Below are 18,521 nucleotides of genomic sequence, written 5' to 3'. Positions count from 1 at the left end.
TGGTTATTACATTATGGCTTTTAGAGGTACTAGGTAGGCAGGCATGGTGGCACATACCTACATACCTATAATCCCAGCACTTTGGAGGTTAAATAGAAATAGTAAGAATTACAGTTCATCTTAGCTACATAACCAGGCAAAGCCATCTTAGGCTATAAGGCACCTTGTGTCAGAAAATGAAAAGAAAACAAAAACAGGTACCAGGTGTCTGTCTGTATAGGTTCCGGTATGTGTTTTCCTGCCCTCTTTGCCTCCCTTCCAATCCACTTTTCCAGCCAGCCATGATTCTGTGGTTCTCAGAACATACAGAACATGTGTAGCATCGTCCTGTGACTGCTGCAGGATCAAGAAGGACGCAGGAGGGAAATGCTCCTTTCAAAAATAAATGAAAAAGAGCAACTAGTATGTCATGGCGTGAAGCCACCCCTTTTGATTGCAGAAAAAGGCTAAAGGAAAATGTGCTTTGTGGGCCGTTAACGAAGCTCTCTGAGGTCAGGAACATCTGCCCAGCTTCAATCCTACTGTAGCTGTGAGCATCCTAATATGGGTGGCTATTGCATCCTTGGTTAGTTCTTTGGTGGTCAGAAGCCCTGTAGGCAATGCCATTTCCTAGGAAGAGCCAGATAAAAGGGAGCACACACACACTGTTATATTCTGAGGATACTCTTAAATGCCCAACTTTTACAGGCCATTAAACTCAGAGTTGGTAATGGGAATGTCTTAGCCTCCTGTGACTCTTTGTAGCTATCACATTTGAATATTTGGATACCTGGTATGTAAATGAGGAGAGAAAAGTATCTACAATGTCTTCTAAAGATCACCCTTCAAATCACATATAGCCCATAAATCCTTGAAATGAAGCTTTGATCCTTTTACATGTTTTCCCTAATTGTCTGGTGTATGCATAATTTCGGTGTAGTGAAAAGTCGTAAATTATGCAAGTGTGTACTGTTCCTCAGAGAGGGGCTCCATCTCCTGCTGATAGTTAGAGCTGAGACTGTGGGGTGCTCGTTACCTGCTCAGCACCACCATCCCATTAGCCACTGCTTCTGCGGGTAGTAATCCTTGATCCCTTCCTCGAAGCCTACCCAGGTAGATACTGCTAACAACCCCGAGAAGCAACTGAAGCACAGGCAGAGGTTAGAGGAGCTGCCCTGGTGAATTGAGCCTCATGCTCACCCATGAGTCACACCCTGAAGACTAGCTTGCAGTGCTGTGGATTTTTAAGCATTTCAGGATGATAATGGCCCAGAACTTTTCTGAGACCAGACGTTAAGCTGTTCCATCATCGCTCAGCCTTATCTCCTGTCTTTTGTTTTTCAGCTGTGGAACAACTACTTTCACCTGGCCGTGGCTTTCCTCACTCAAGAGTCCCTGCAACTGGAGAATTTTTCAAGTGCTAAGAGAGCTAAAATCCTTAACAAGTAAGTCCCCCCCCCACCCTCCACCACCACCACAGACCTGCCACTGCGGGCGGGAGCCTTCTGCTTATTACCCTAATTTCCATGTCTCCTCTAAGCCAACTGGGTACAAATTGAGATGTAATCACAGCGTAATGAAAGGGTGGTTTCAAATCACAAATCCACTGTTGCCTTTGTAACCCATGAATCAAGGTCTAAAATTGCAGGATTCGTCCTGGCAGGTTCAAAGTCAGTGTGATTGGAGATGGTTAGCGCTAAACGGCGTTTGAGTTTCTGGAGATAATGACCTTTGCTGAGCACCCTTCTGATGTCATTACGCTCTGGTTTACTTTATTGCTTAGTTTTCCAGTTCTGCTTCTACAGAAAGAGAGGTGCTGATGAAAGTCCTGGGCGGGCACTGCCGGGACTGTCCTGGCTGGTGAAGCAGAGCTAGCCATTGTTTCTCGAGTGGCACAAAAGTCCCCTGTCTTCCTCTGGGTAGGAGGTCTGAGTGAACTGGATCCGCCTGTGTCTCACCAAAGAAGCTTCATGAAGGCCAGAGTTCTTGGGCAGCTCTATGGTGCCCCTGAATAGCCTGAATGATCGTGTTCCTGTGGTAAGAGAGAAGACCGTGGGCTGAGAAGATGGCTCAGTGGGTCAGGTGCTTGCTGCTCAAGCATATGTATCAGAGTTCAAATCCCCAGAGTTCCTATGGTGTGATGAGAAAGAGAAACAGGACGGTCCCCAGATGCTTTCAGGCTTGCATAGCTGCAAGCAAGAAACCTTTTCTCAAAGCACATGGAACCGGAGGTCCAATCCCTGTGATCGCAATGCGTGTGCATATGCACGCTCTCTCTCTCTCTCTCTCTCTCTCTCTCTCTCTCTCTCTCTCTCACACACATACACACACACACACACACAGAGAGTTTACAAAGGAAAAGAAGAATAGTTGCTCAGGTATACTGAGGTCTTTGCTCTTCACCTTCGGCCTAAACTCCACTAATGTCATCCAGCTCCAGGTGTCCTTCTAACAGGGACTCCTCAGAAGATTCTGAAATGGTGCCCATATTGCTGGGTTCTCATATTTATAATGCCTCTGTAGCATTCTGACCGTCAAGGCTTGGCCTGGTCCCTATGAGTTGCTGAGGTTAGAGGATGCAGAGGGAGTCTTGGGATGTGGTAACGGCTCTGCTTCTCAGAGCCCAGCAGTTTCTATCACCCTTACTGGGAAATTGAAAGCACTTGATCCCTAGGATGTAAGATGTGTTTCTGCATCTAACACTGGGCTTAGTTCACATGACAGCATCCTTCTAGACCCTGTGCATACATGTGTACATGTATATACATGTATGCACTTATATGTGTGCATATGTTTAGGTGTGCATGTTTCACATATAATCATTAAAAAGCAAGACTCTTCATTCAGTACGTCCTCTAATCCATGTTGAACTATGAATGCCTATGGATGGCATCCATCTCTATGAGCAGGACCCATCATGGGCCTCCTTAGCTCTCTCCTGCTGCCAGATTCCAGCCCGGGCAACTCTGTCCAAGGAGAACTTGACTTTCAGAGAGAGAGCCCGTCTGCAAGCCCTCTTGCACCTGATCGGATCCTCTTTGGCTGACCCCAAGAGGCATGAATGTAGACAGTAACTATTGTTTAGAAGTGACAGATGTACCTGCCAGACCAAGCACAGTGAGCGCAGAGTAGCCCCACCTGTGACTGCTGGCACATTGCCCCTCTTTGGAACCTTCTCAGGGCTTAATCGTTTACCATGACCCCCTGTGCCAAGGACAGACTTCTGCCGGCTACACATGCTAGAGATGGACACTATACAAAGTTTCCCCCTTCGGGCATTCACAGGGCTTGTGAGAAGGGAGGAATTCCTGTTGTTGCTCTCCCCGTGCGGTAGAAACCATTACTTTAGAAGCAGAGCATCCTTAGCAGCTCTCAGGGCGGCTCACCGAGGCCACCTCAGCTTCTTGAGGTACACACTCCCACCATTTGTTACATGTATTCATCAGTCCGTGTGGCCGATGCATGCTGCAGTGAGACTCTGGACATCCAGCCCTAATGGTGGCTGACTTTAGAAGCCACTTCCTGGGAAGCACCTGCATTTCCTGCCCTTAGAGATAGATGCCCACAGAAGAAGAGAGGCTTTTAAATGAGGTGTTGCTCCTGGAGGCTTTGCCGCTGAGTGCTGTGGAGACCGGGTAGTAGCTCTGTGCTGGGGTTTCCTCTTGCTGCTGTGTCCACAGTCCTAGCTAGAGCAGCACCAGCGATTGCTTTAATCGTGAAGGACCCCGTTCTCCAGAGAAAGTCTTTGCTTCCCATCTTGCTCTATAGTTTCAAGAGCTACGGAGCCAAAGGAGATTGAACACAGCCATCTGGTGTCTCCCTTCCCAGAGCCCACGGGGACTCTAGATCAGGTTTTCCTATCTCTCTTAGACACAGTAACAAGTGACTTGAGCTGTGCTTCTGTGTTTTCTCAAAGATTTCTCAGGTGAAAAGCCTGAGCACATTGCAAGTTGTCTCTGTAAACTCTGTGCTTATATTTGGGTCTCACTAGACCAGACTCCATGTGGCAGTGACTGGCCATCAAGGGCTCCTGTCTATGATAAACCCAACATGACCCATAAGCCTAAGAGACATCAGCTTCATGCAGCTTGTCACCAGCATTCACGAGAGAGTTGTGCCTCTTTGTAGACCTTAGACGCTTCATAGTATATTTGCAAACATTATTCTTAAATAGTAAACAGCTTAGGAAGTATCTCGGGGTGCCCTTCCCAAACTCTAATTTACTGGGTACACTGAATGCCTAGATCCTTTTGGCTTATCTAATGGAACAGAATTAGGCCTCTTCTGTGCTCAGGCAAGTATGGTCCTGTTGCTGGAGAAGGAGAAGTGGATCCCCAGGTGAAGCCATTCATTGTCTAGTAGAAAGCTAAGCTGGATCAGTATAGGGAATCAGGAGAAGATAAGGTTATCGACAGAGCTTTGGAAGTGGCTGGGGCACAGCCTAGGGAGTGGAGGCTACCAGGTAGTGTGGATGTCAGACAAGGGGGAACTGGCAGCTGAGATGCCTGCCCATTTGACTGGCATTGACAGGTATATCCCAGTCCTCTAGCAAAGAGATACACGCCTTGCAAGTATAAAGGAGTGGCAGTGGCTGGCAAGGCTCAGAGGACATCTCCTGCAAGGAGATGGTGCGGAGTTAGTCCCCCAGTGGTCTGTGGTGGTAGCTGGCCTTATACACTTGGGGAATGCTGTATGCATTTAACTACGTCTAGGAGAAACCCTTGGGTCTGAGGTAGATTCGGGTCTGCCCTCAAGACTATCCACGTGTGGCTTGTCAGCCTCTATAGGGCACATCTGAGTGGACAACCTGGGTCTTCTCTTTTCTTGCCTGGTCTGCCTCACCATGGCTTAGAAAAGTAAAGATTTCTAGAATCAGAATACCTACTTGCTTATGCCCTAAGTACTTGGGTGCAAAACATACCACACACACACACACACACACACACACACACCCCAAGCTACACCATTGCCAAGAACTGAGTCTATTAACCTCCAAATAAAAAAGATTTTTCTCTAAAACCCAAAGTTAAGAACTCCAGGTCCCTACTAAGAAAACGCTGCCGTGCCGCCTCAGCTCCTCCCTGGTGCTAGCGACTCCCACCACAGACATCAGGAGAGCGCGGCTTTGCACTATCATCCACTCTCCCCAAGCTTTTCGCATCACTGGGGTTCAGGAAATATAAATAAAATGCAGAAGAGGTAACGCTAAACTCATAGACATAGTTGGACAACATTACTATGTCACATGACCACAAAAGAGCACCATGCTCAGGGCCCAACTTTGTTCTGGGAGAGAAAAGATTCAGAATGGCTTTTGCATGGTTTTGGTTGGTTGGTTTTGGGTTTGGTTGGTTTTTTTTTAGGGGGGGGGCACGTGGAGGAGGGAGAGGCAGATCTCTATCTGGAGGCCCAGGCTATCCTCATAGGCACTTAGATCCAGCCGGCTTCTGCCTCCCAAAGTACTAGAATTAAAGGTAACACAGAGTTTTTCCAAGTGTTTGCAAGAGATTCCCTGTTTGGATGGCATCACAGGAGGGAGAGGAGATGTTGACTGAGCACGTCCAGCTCTTTCACTCGCCCATTTTTTTCCCCCTGTGAAATCTATAATCTCCTGAGGGGACATGTTTTGCTGCTGGACCAAAACATCACACAAAACAAACATATTCCCATTTCACCAGACACTGGCTTCTGAGAGTCCAGACTGTAGAAGGGACTTTGAAGGAAGCTAAGAAGAAATAAATGAGATGTGACAAGTCCCGTTTTACAATGTGACCTAATCAGAAAGTAGGATTCTGTATTGCAAGAGTCCGATCAATTCAATCCTCATGCTAATTATTTTTTTTTCCAAAAGATTCAAGTCGTTCCAAGTAAATTCACTTTAAGGATTAGAAAGGGACCCAGGGAAACACACTTCATAAGCAGTAGCCCTGTGCCACCTTCATGTTGGCAAAGCTAATTAGATATATTGGTGAGGCATTGCTCTAGGGAGCATAATAAAGCTTTAATGTAGGCAGAATGCTAACATCAGCCCTGTGTCTAACAGGGTTCATCCCCAATGGCCTGATCCCCTTTCGACCTATTGTATTGGGTTTTTGTTGTTGTTGTTGTTTTGTTTTGTCTCCCATTAAGACAGAATTGCCTCATCCTATCCATGAGCCTGTTTCTTGGTTATCTTTCCTTTCTTTTTCTTGCCAAACTGTCCACCCTTTGGCACTCTGACCAAGTCACTAGGGCACTAAATCCACATTCGGTGCTCTGGATTGCTCTCCCCATGTCCTTCACCACTGTTTCTTGGCCTGGGTCATGACTGTGAACCCTGGGTTTGAGTGTTTTGTAAAGAGGCTGTCATTGGCTCATCATCTTGGAGGCAAGGTATTTCAAGGGCATGAAACTAGCATTTTCTCAGCTTCTGCTGAGAGTCTTGTGCTGTAGAACAACATGATAGTGAAGCATGGAGGGAGCGCAAGGAGTGCAGAGAGGAAGTGTTCGTAAGAGAGAGAAACAGAGGCAGGCTTGCTTTATAAATACCTACCCTCCCCAGAGTCCTGTGCTAATCTATTCTTGAAGACCTAGCTCTGTCCTGTGCTATGTTGTTCCCAAGAGATCTGACTCACTCCCTCAAGACCTAACCCAGTCTTGCAAGAACCAACCCAATCTCTTGAAAGATATTTATCCATTCCTGAGGGTAACATTCTCAGATAGAACCATGTCTACTAGGTCTCCTAATGTCTGCCATCTCTCTGTCCTATTACCTTGGAGACCAAAGTTGCAGGACATGGACCTCTGGGGACCAGAGTATCCAAATCACAGCACTCTCTCTTCCTGTCCTGCTGAACTTCTTTCTAGGTTTGCTCCTGCCTCTTCTGCCTATTTCCTTGTCTGGTTTAGACTCCTACACTGACACATCAACGTGCCAGAGCCCCCTCCAATCTCAGTCTTAGAATTCTTATTTTATTCTTCCCATAGAAAAGCATTTTTCAGATTCTAGATTCTCATTGTTTCATGGACTATTCTAAATAAATGGATTGTTGCACATATTCCCTGAGTTCACCTGCCATAACAGTGGGCACAAAGGAAGTTACACTCTCTTGTCTGTTAATTATGGAAGCCATGAGTTTGAAGTCAGGATGGTGATGGTGCAGATCTCTCTGCTGGGGACCGTTCTGCTAACTTGAAGTTGCCATCCCAGACCCCAGCATTCCGTAGCCTGTGTTTTTCAGTCTCTGCTTTTCTCTAGATTAGGTTCTTTTTAAGTCTTCCTGTATATCTGTGACTCTTGATACACCCTCCTTATAGAGACATCAGTCCTTGAATTCAGGCCTCTCTCCACTACGGTGTGGCTTCATCACAACTAGGTTACATTGTACAGACCCTATTTCCAAATGAGGTCACATAGACAGGCATCATGTGTATAAGATTTGCAGATTCCCTGTATGATTGTGGGATTGAAGTCTACCTCCCCTGTCATGGTGCATGTGTCCTAAGGCCTCTGAGTCTTGTTGGAGTTCTCTATTAGTGATGGCTAAATGAATCAGTCTAATGGCCTTTGCCAACATGCTGTGCTTAAGGCCAGCCCTTTAAATTATAGCATCTCCTCCTTAGAGGAGGCTGAGACAGGGTAGATGCTACCTTGTTCTCAGCATTCAGAACAGCATCAAGGTAAGCATCAAAAGTTGTTTCCTTATAATGTGAAAGAAATAGGGGCCAAGAAGTTGCCCAGCTGTGCTTAAATAAGGCTGAATGGTAGATATAATCCCTCATCTTGGGTTAAAGATGCAAGAATTCAAGTAGTGCCTCTGAGACTGGATGTAGGAGCATAGGACTTCCTGCACTGGGGAAAGGCTCCCTTTCAAGTCACCTTTCCTATGTTCACTTGGTGGGTGGACACACAGGATGAGGTCACTCCAGTTCTGTGTCCTTATGACTTAGCAGAGCTAGGCCCATCTGCTCCGTACCATGAGTCCTGGATTCCTCACTGGAAGAGTGACTGTGATATGAGACAGAAGCATTTTGGAAGAAGATGCAACAGTCAGTCCCTGGAGTGTGCAGTGCAGGTTGCAATGTGGGCTTGCGATCTAAGGACTTGGACTCTCTTCTCTTTGCCCTGTAACCTAAGCCAAGTCATCCAGCTTTCCCCTCCAGGCTTGGGCCAGCTCCCTGACTCTGTGCTATGAGAGAGCCACTCAACTGTGATCTCTAGGGCTGCCCCTGGCTCCAAGGTCTGTCTCCAGGAAATGAGCTCCAGCCAGACACTCTCAATTATCCTCATATTTTTCTTTTAAGGGAAAAAGGTAGAAGTGTTCCCCGCAAACCCTCTTGAGGTCTGGTGACAGCTGCTACTCTGCTTGGGAATTGCTAGGAAGCTTGTACAGATTCATCAGATCTGCCTTCCTATTAAATGCAAAGGAAGGATCAAGCCCAGCCTGCTGCCAGGGAACTTCGGTCCTTCCCTCCACTGTGCGTCTCCCTCCTTTTCGTCTGGGTTTCTAGGCATCTAGCTCATTCAGCTGTTAAACAGTATTTTCGTCTCCTTGTGCTGTAGGCCTGGCTCTCACAAGAATCACCCCCTCTGATCATTGCCAACGCCCTGGTTCTCAAATACCATCATGTCCAATCATCACCCGAACCAGAAAAGCAGAAATGAGTGTGGAAACCCATGGTCCTCACCCTCCTTCAGCAAGGGAGAGGCATTGTGCTGGCCAGCAGCAACAGCGCTCCTAATTTCCACAGCAGCTGGAGAGAGGCAGGTCACCACCCAGAATCACAAATGTTAGAGTCCCAGGGCTTCCTCTACACGACTAGAACTGTAATCAGTAGAGGACCGGAGAGAAAGAGCAAAGACCTTGAGTCAAGGGCAAAGGAACAGAGACATCCATGAAGCCTACTGTTAGGTATTCCTGTGTTTTAAGGAGGAATCCTTCCTGTAACCTGGATGCAAGATGTTCAAAGCCAGAGTTAATGATGCTGTTTTTGATACCACTGGCTTCATTGGTGGATTGAGGGTATGAACACACATCATAGAGGGCTAGAGAACTGAGGGTGTTTGTGTCCTATAGCCCCCTGCCACAATGCCGTGTCTCCCAGTCTTGTCTGTGGCCTTGTAGCTTAAAGTGACTCATTCATTAGCCTTAAAGTCAGGGCTGATTCCTCTCCCCCTGATAAATGCCAGAAGTTGCAAGTAGCCAGGTTGCTGTGCATGCTTCCAACTCCATCTTGCCCAGGCCCAGGTGGCTTTGGCTGCTGAGAAACCTCAAAATAATGCACATCTTAATGTGTTCAGGTCTTGGAACCCTTAAGCAATTTGAAGGGAGAGTCAAGCCTGGGAGTGTGTCTCCCTGTTACTTGTGACCTCATACCTACTAGCTGGTATCATGTCTTCACTGCCTGGAACATGCCTCCCACCCATGTCGCCTTGGCAGTGAATCTACAGCTGGCTGAGATCACCTGATTTACAGATCCCACATAGAGAAAGCATGCATGTACCTTGGATTACATATTTTCTCCGGTTGAGATGAACATGCCACTGTAACCCTCCTGCTGTGAGTGACAGACAGGTGCTTAGGTGCAAGAGACTTTAATAAGGTGGCAGCCAGCTGGGGGTTGTTGATTTAGCAGCCAGGGCTGCTTGCCTGAAGAGCCAGGACACCATCATCTGTGATCAGCTTTCCTTGGCGCCTCAGCTGCCACAAGGAAGAACGGAGCAAGCCTGACGACGCAGCTGCTCGGCTGCAATGCTGTATGATAATTTCGCAAATTATTATTTTTAATATAATCAGCTTTTTCCTTAGGCACTAAAAGAAAAAGTTAAATTGCTCACAAGCTAATAAAGGTTTATCTTCCGAAGCATCAAATTCTGTTTACTCATGAAACGCACACCTCCTCTCTTTGCCCACCGGGAGGAAAATTAGCATTTATTTTCCCAGATAAACAAAAACTGGTGGAATGTTTGTTGACATATTTGGGTATTAAGCTCTTGCTTACATTTAAAATGATATAGAAGAATGGGGAAATTTTGGGAGCTGCCTTTCCCAACTCTAGGGTTTTATTTTCCTGGGGGAATCCTCTGCTCTGTGGTAGAATGCTCTTGGGTGCCTGCATGTGCCAACAGCAGCATGCATGAGAGACAAACTCCCTTAGGCCCAGGGCCACAAGACTGAAGAACACAAGACTGGCTGTTCTTCACAGCTTCTCCATGCTCCCTTGGGGATGCTCTGTCATCTGGGATGAGCCCCATTCCTGCCTGGAGCTCTCCTAGAAATCCTGCTGGTGGATGTAGTTGGAACTCTGGCATAGCCTTCATCTAAGTCCATGATGGAAGCCCGGAGTTTGATTTCCAGAAGCTCTGTAAACTGGCATTGCCCTCTCTCCTTCGTTCTAGGTATGGAGACATGAGGAGGCAGATTGGCTTTGAGATCAGAGACATGTGGTACAACCTGGGTGAGTAGCTGGACATCATCTTGGGGATGGGGTGAGCATCTTGAGTTCTCTCTGTACTGTGGGGCTGATCCCCACTTTTCAATGTTGGTCTCTGGTGTGTGTGTGTGTGTGTGTGGTTTTTAGAGCAGGATCTTATTGTTTTGTAACTTGTCAAGTTGACCAGCTGTCTGGCTCATCAGGCCCTAGGGATCCCCTTGTCTCTGCCTCCCCATCACTAGGGTGACAAGTATGAGACCCTCAGTCAGCTTTATATTATATGGGTTCTGGCTTTGAACTCAGGTCCTCCTGGTTACATGGCAGATATTTTAACAGCTGAGCCATCTCCCAAGCCCCTTTGGTATATCTCAAAGACCGCAATTGTTTTTATTACCAGGATAGCAACAACTGCTTCTTCCACAGTTCCTTTTTCAGTAAGGAAAACAAATTAAAGAGAGGTACAAAACCTCTCCCAGTGTTAACTAAGGAAATCCAGAAAGCACCGCCCTCTGGCATCAGGCAGGCAAGTAGCTTGGACTGCCATTGCTCCTAAGTTCTCCTCCACTTCCATCTGTATCTGCTCCTAGTCATTTGCCAGAGTGACATTTCCCATCACTCATGTGTTCAGTGAGCTGACTCTACCTTCTAACAGGGTTAGTCACCCACCCAGAATCTGCAGTTGTTTACCCTGCCACCAGGTGGTGGTAGCACCATGTGCTGCCATGATCAAAGCCATGAGAGTTCTGTTTAATGATTAGAAACAAATACAACCATATCCAGGAATCAATTCATGTACACAATGTTTCCACTACATTTCATCATTATCAATAAGAAATGCTCTACTAAGAAACTCTCTATTAAAATCTTAACCAAAGTCCAGCAAGATGACTCTGTGGCAAAGGGAACTTGCCCATAAGCCTGATAACCTGAATTTGATCCTGAGATTCACATGGTTGAAAGAGAGAATTGACCCCTGCTAAGTTTTCCTCTGACTCTGATCTGTCGGTCTCTCTCTCTCTCTCTCTCTCTCTCTCTCTCTCTCTCTCTGTCACACACACATACACACACACATACACACACACACACACACACACACACACAAAGGAATAAATGGGAGCTGGAGAGATATCTCAGTGGTTAAGAACATTGTCTAATCTTCCAAAGGACCTCATTTTGATTCCCAACACCCACATTGATGGTTTACAACTATCTGAAAGTCCAATCCCAGGCATCCAACACCCTCTCTTGTCCTCTTCAGGCACTGTGTGCATGTGGCACACAGATACACATGCAGGCAAAATATCCGTGTGCATAAAAAAAAATTAAAGATAAATAATTGTGATGAAATTATTTTTCTAAACCAGCAAGACACATTTTTCCACATAGATAAGTTCTTAAAGAAAGTAGTGAGCCTCTAGAACTTCTGTCTTTAGTGTTCCTACTGGGAGCCTGGTCATGATACTAGGTCCAATTGCTATCTTTGTATCAAGTGTGCTGGACTATGGAGGAGTTGGTCCTTGGACCATGCACAGGGATCAGTATAGTGCTCTATAGGTGATATTACTCTATAGGAGACATTGTTCTATGGGTAATATTACTCTATAGGTGACATTACTCTATAGGTGATATTCTGTAGGCAATACTGATAGCATAAACATTTCCCCTGAGGCCCCAGCTCAGCTCCTGGGCATAGAGCTGCAGGGTAAAGTTCCATAGTGGAAGTGCAGAGCTGTCAAGGAAATATGCCTGCTGTAGTCACCCAATGCATGTAGAACCTGCACCATCCTATCATATTAGGTATCATAATTGGAGCAGGCTGAGGACCCTTCAGGGACACTCTCTATAGGATTTAACAAGATCACAGCAAGCTATTTATGGAGGACCTGAGTAAGTCCTGGTCCTTGGGCATTTCAGCCTCCTGATCTCTGTAACATGGACCCCACAGAAACCATCCTGACTTTCTGCCAACTCTGGGAGTTCACAGGAACCCAAGGGTGGACTGGGTAGTTTGCTAAGTCACACTGAGTTTCCTTCCTCCACTGCCCTGCCTTTGTAACCTCTTGTCATGTGACATGGTCCTTCTCCGTTTCCCTCACCCAGCAGTCCAGTTTTTATGTTATGGAGGTTGGGAAGAAGCTGTCAGAAGACTTCCAATCCAGACGCCTACCAGTCCTATGACGTGGACATAGGATGAGCTCAGTGCTAAGAGGCTGAGTCTGTTGGAACAAGGAAGGGGGCAGCCATGGATAATCTTAACCAAGTTTTCTGTGTTTCTTCTCAAAAGCACATGCTGAAAGATCCATTTGTCACTTGACCTAGACAGCCTGATGGCCAAACTAATGCCCGACAGGAAACCATGTGTTACCTATGAGAAAGAGAGTAATGAAAAGCCAAGGACCCTGACATGGACAGCTTAGAGGGACACCATGGTTCTCCACTGGATGACAGGTTCTCCAGATCTTCTCTAGACCCAGCATTCACAAAGGAGATGACATGAGTTCTGTCCCACTTGCCAGCCTGCACTGTCCCCTTGGCTCCTCTGGGCATAGGCTACCATGCATGAGGCCCTGCTCTCAGTCTGAAGTACTGCAAACGAAGAGGAAAGAAAACGAGAGCCTGAGGGACCAGTGTGCAATGGGGTGCCTCTTTCTTCCCTGATAAACAATGGGTGCTGTCCCAGGCATCCCCAGCATCTCACTATGGTCCTGTAGTGACAGGGTCACTGGTTAGAATTGAAAGAACTGATCTCTGGCCCTAGGTATTATCCAGAGATAATCCAGAGATTATCCTAACTGATGGATTAATGAGTCTTCTTGCCATTCCAATATTTTTGTTTTAATTTTTTTTTTTTTTGAGGTTTTGTTTTTTTTGGTTTTTTGTTTTGTTTTGTTTTTTTCAATGACCATAGTTTACGTTTTATATGCTGACCTTGAACTTTGTACTTCCTTCTTAATTTTTATCATGCTATTTTAATTATATAATAATTTTTATTGTTTGGGTTTGCTGTTTTATACATGTATGGGATTTTTGAAATATTCATCTCCACTGTTCCCTTTGCCCCCTCTTACTTCTGCTAGCCCCCTTCTGCCTCCCCCCACTTTCATGCCCTTTTTTCTTTTTGGGGTTTACAAAGTGAGTTTCATTAAGGCTCTCCCCGAAGCCCGGGTAAGGGTTATGTGCACCTTGCCCATAGCTGTATCCCTGAAGATGTTTCTTCCTCCTCTAGCAACCAAACTACATGTCCATGTTTAAGTATAGTCAGTGACACCTCTGAAGCGACAGAGGTTGACCTTGAACCTGGTCCCATCTCTTTCCATGCCATTTGCCGTGACCCTCAGGAAGGAAGGAAAGATGGGCTTCAGGAAGCGTGAGGTTCTCCACAGCGCCTCCTCGAGAGCCCCCAGTCTCAGGTGTGTGCCCAGACTTTTCTGTTCCGTCCCAGAGCGGTGAACTCTCTTGACAGTGTCTGTCATTACTCTCTAAATAAGATGAGCCCAGCAATGAAACTTCTGATTTAGGATACTGAGAAGGAAGCTAACTGAGCAGGAACATCCCCTTCCCCCCCCCCCCCACCCCAAATCTTGTCACTCACTAATGTGAACATGTAACTAACACCCAAGTGTTTCAAAGCTTGCTTGACAGCAGCAAACATCAATTTGGGCATGAGAAAAGGCAGGAGATCAAACGGAAGCCATGACCTTGGCCATGCTGGACCCTTCCTGCTGTGCGTCTTCAGGTTTCAGGCCTGCCTGCCAATGGCACTGTGCAGGCTGCCGCTCTCCAAACTCACAGCAGCCTGTCATGATTTCCCAGGATATACACATCCTCTTTTCCACATAGCTTCCTGTTTTCTTTTCTTTTCTTTTTTTTTTTTCCAGTGGGCTCAGGTTTGGGAATATGTTGGCAGGCATATGCAGCCAGTTCTGCCAAGAAAATAAAAATAGAAGTCGGATCAGATGCGTTCCTCACCTTAGAATTAGTCACCTGTCACTCCACCAGTGCAGTCTGTGGGCTTTGGGGAGGGAGGGGTGTCTCACACAGAGGTACCCAGCAACCCCAGGGCACAGATCGGAGTCTCCTTGCTCAGTGTGGTTACAAATGCAGACCCAGGCCTGCTGGGTGGGACAGGGCAACTAACCCATTTCTTTGCAGAAGCCAGCCTGTCAAAGAGAAAATCAGAAGCATACTCCTTCAAAAGAGAAGTAGAGGAAATGTATTCATTTACTGAACCCTCCAGTTATTTATGGGTGCAGCTTGGTGGCGGCCTACAGGGCCACCTCATCTCCCTCTCTCCTGGTCCCTTCATCCGTTTTTGTTTATTACGTCCACCTCTCAGGAACCAGCGCGTGCTCCCTGATGCCATTTGACTGAAACAAAAAATGCTCATGGCGAGACCTTTCTTTGGCCTTATTTGGCTTGGACTATTTTTCGTGTGAGGATCCCTTTCCCTGTATTTTTGGGGATGTGCAAACTGACTGCTTTTCAGTAAACCCAGATACCACACCATTGATCCTAGCTGGAGGTGATGAAAGGTTCTCTGTCCTGTGGTCCTTCTGTGTGCACAACTTTCTTACATTAAGACCCTGTGCAATGGTCAGATTTTTGACCATCAGAAGTGTCAAGGCGAAAGCCTGCCTTTCAGAGGAAGCCAGGTGCGGCTCTCAGAGGACTTAGTGCTTCATCCTGTCAGGAGAATCTTAGTCAGGAGAATAGACCTCCAGGGAGGTCTTGGGGGGCAGGGGTTAGAGAATGCAACTAGGGGACCTAAGATACAATCTTTCACTTCGCACCATGGTTATTAGAGTCTCAGTTACTTTTCTGTTGCTGTGATAAAAGCACCATGTCCCCCCCCCCCAAAAAAAAGCAACTTACAGAAGAAAGGATCTATGTCATCTTAAGGTGAGAGAGAGAGAGAGAGAGAGAGAGAGAGAGAGAGAGAGAGAGAGAGAGAGAGAGAGAGAAAGAGGAGAGAGATCATACTGTAAAGGAGGCAAGGCAGCAGGCTGCCGGAGCTGGAAGCAGAGAAAGGAGACTGGAAGTAGAGCAAGGCTAGAAACTCTCAAGGCCTGCCCCCAGTGATGTACTTCCGCCATCAAGGCTGTACCTCCCGGAGGCTCCTTAACTTTCCCAAACACAGCTGTTGCCTAGGGACCAAGCCTTCAAAAACCCAAGCTCTGGGAACACGTCTCATTCAAACCACCATCGTCATCTCGTTCTGCCTTTCTCTTCAAAAGAAAAGAAGACCTTGACGCTCATTGACACCACCTCCAGTTTCATCATTAGACTTCGGCCAGATGTGCGTCAGGGGAAACCCAAAATCTGGATGTCCAAAAATAATTAAATTAATATGAGCATCTGACAGCCCTGCCCAACTTACTAACTCAGGGACTGTGGACTTGTGACAGTTCCATCCCCAGGGGTATCCCAGCTCAGAGGTCTCAGGCTACTCCAGCCAGGTGTGCTTTCTGTACCCAAGGGAAGGGTGCTGATCCCAGGGGTTGCAGCTCTTATTTTCTTGTAGCTCAGTTTTCCAGTGGCTGCTCCAGCACCCGCTTGCTCTGCTTTGTATGTTCCTCCCAGCTTGGAACAATAAAAGCCGAGAGTGACAGACAGAACTTTATGACACTGAAATTACAGTTGATGAACAACTTGCTGTCACGATCTCCTGCTTTCTGAAGCATTGGCTCTGACATCTTTTAGGCATAATACAAGGAAAATGTCACCTGAGAAATTGAATATAATGGCATTTTCAGGGGACCACTTTGCGGCGCTTGCACGCCTCTCAGAAGTGTTAAGCATTAAGGGAAATGGGCAGAATCACACCATTGTCGCTTCAGACAAGATAGTATCTATTTAGCAAAGATTGAAAATTTGGATTCTAATTAAATTCAGGTTCCTTATCAGAGATTACATTTTGGTACCTGTGTCCACTCCGTTAAAAACGTCTTTTGGCTTATAAGGACACTCTACTTTCTTATGTGTGGTTATTTATAATAGACACATTCACTTAATGATTCTCTTGACAGAAATCTGCATTTGTTGAGCTATAAAGAAAACCAGATTCTGTATTGTGATTCCTGATTGTGTCGAAGTATTAGTAAGATTAATTAACTCCAGATCAGCTGCTAGTGTTAATAAGAAAATGTCACAAATAATTCAGTCAGGCGTATCATTTCTCAGGCACCCTCCTGTTATGTGCTGGAATGAGACAGTGCTGGTTAGAGTGCAGAGGCTTGAAGAGAAACGGGGCATTCTGCAGTGAAGGATGAGCGACAGCTGCCCGGGAGCACCACTCTTGCCTCATCATGCCCCTTCAGGAGGCTAGTGTATTAGTCAGTGTTCTAAGGGAACAGAGCTGAGAGAGAGAGAGAGAGAGAGAGAGAGAGAGAGAGAGAGAGAGAGAGAGAGAGAGAGAGAGAGAGAGAGAGAATGGCTAACAGGCTGTGGTCCAGGTAGTCCTACAATGGCTATCTCATGCCATAAAGGCCAAGAATCCCATAGTTGTTCACTCTATGAAACTAGGTGTCTAAACAGCCCCATACGTTGTGCTGGCATCCCAGGGAGGACCTAGAGAGCTATTGGTCTTCAGTCTATGTTGGAATCCCAAAGAAGTAGGTTCTAATACCAGCAGAGGAATGCCCCAGCCATAGGATAGATGAACTTGCCAGCAAGAGTGAGGGCAGGCAGGCAAAGGCAAAAGCTTCCTCCTTAGGTGTCCTTTTATATAGGCTGCCAGAATGAGGTGTAGCCCAGACTTAGGCTGGGTCTTCCTTCCTCTAATAATCCAATTAAAAAAAAATAATCCATTGCAGGTATTCCCAACTGCTTGAGTTTGTAGTTGATTCCAGATGTTGTTGGTTGACAAAAGAGATTAATCATCACAGCCTGCTTGCCTTCCATGGCTCTCATCAAGCCCTATGTACACTCATCTATGCCATTCCCCAAACATCCTGAACTCAGGGATAAGAAAGTCAAAGTAGGCTCGGTAGGCTCAGCCAGCCACTGAGCCCTAGGAAACCACCTCCCCAATGCAGAGAACACAAACGGGTTCCACAGCATCTTTGCTTTTTATTATTTTGAATTCTGAGGATCGAACCCAGGTCTTCATGCTTGCAAGGCAGCCCCTTTATCTCCTGAGGCCGACAAAGCTGTTCTTTACATAAATGCCTGCCTATCGTGCAGCAGCCCGAGATAGTAGGCTCTGTTCTTGCTGCAGTCCCGTGTTTCAGTGGGGGCTCTTTGTGCTCTGACTGCAGTCATTCAGAAGTTACAGGGGTGTCAAGTGGACCACACCTCTCCATGCCACCTTGGAGGCAGGGAACCTTGGAGACCCACACTCTCCCTGTCTCAGCTCCCATGAGTGTCAGATGGGGCTATCCCAGCCCCAGTTCCCTGCTCTATCTGAGTAGCAGATAATGATCATGTCTTTCATTTATGTCCTACAACTAACTTGTGAAACCACGTTATCTGGTCAATATATAGGGAGATCTTTTCTCAAAATAAACATCCAAATGACCTCTCTATAAGAACAATAGTAAATGTAATAGTACGTAGTATCAGGAACCATGCCCTCAGGTGACAAGTTTTTAAAATATTGCGTTTTATTATTACTGTATGTGCGTGCATGATATGCGGGAGGAGGGACATGGCATGGCATGTGTGTGAAAATGAGAGGATAGCCCTGTAGGACTGGTTCTTTCTTCCTACCTTTATGTGGGTTCCAGGATCGTATTTGGAGCTTGGTGGCAAATGCCTTTACCTACTGTGTCATCTTGCTGCCCAGAAATACACGTAGAGGATAGTGTCCCATTGCTAGATCATGATTGAACTCTTGAGTTCTATCCACATTTTCTCCCTTATGTGTATATTTGGGTGTGATGTGCACGTGTGTATGGAGACCAAAGGTTCACTTTAAGTGTCATCTCTTCATGCCCTCTACTTTATTTACTGAGGCAGGGTCTCTCACTGAGTTCAGAGGTTACTGTGTAGGCTAGCCTGGCTCTCCAGACTGCCCCAGTCTCTGCCTCTCATGCATGGGGTTCCTGAGCACTGCCATGCCTCCCCAGCTTTTATGTGGATGCTGGGGTTCTGAACTCCAGTCCACATCCTTACATAGCAGACGTTTTCTC

The 18,521-nt window shown here is 46.5% G+C and overlaps 1 protein-coding gene across 2 annotated transcripts in view; it reads left to right on the top strand.

The window, feature by feature from the left end:
- The window catches only part of Dock1 (dedicator of cytokinesis 1), a 502,179-nt gene that overhangs the window by 409,688 nt on the left and 73,970 nt on the right, over positions 1-18,521 (top strand). For both annotated transcript variants that reach the window (XM_021168435.3, XM_085841214.1), the window contains exons 31-32: positions 1,324-1,424; positions 10,358-10,416. In XM_021168435.3, coding sequence (XP_021024094.1) covers positions 1,324-1,424; positions 10,358-10,416 — 160 coding nt within the window. The remainder of the gene's footprint in view (positions 1-1,323; positions 1,425-10,357; positions 10,417-18,521) is intronic.

This window comes from Mus caroli, unplaced genomic scaffold (assembly GCF_978045245.1).
Source record: "Mus caroli unplaced genomic scaffold, Mus_caroli_1 scaffold_8, whole genome shotgun sequence".
NCBI classification, from domain to species: domain Eukaryota; kingdom Metazoa; phylum Chordata; class Mammalia; order Rodentia; family Muridae; genus Mus; species Mus caroli.
Note: the sequence above shows the minus strand (reverse complement) of the source record. Positions and strands in the feature narration are given on the sequence as shown.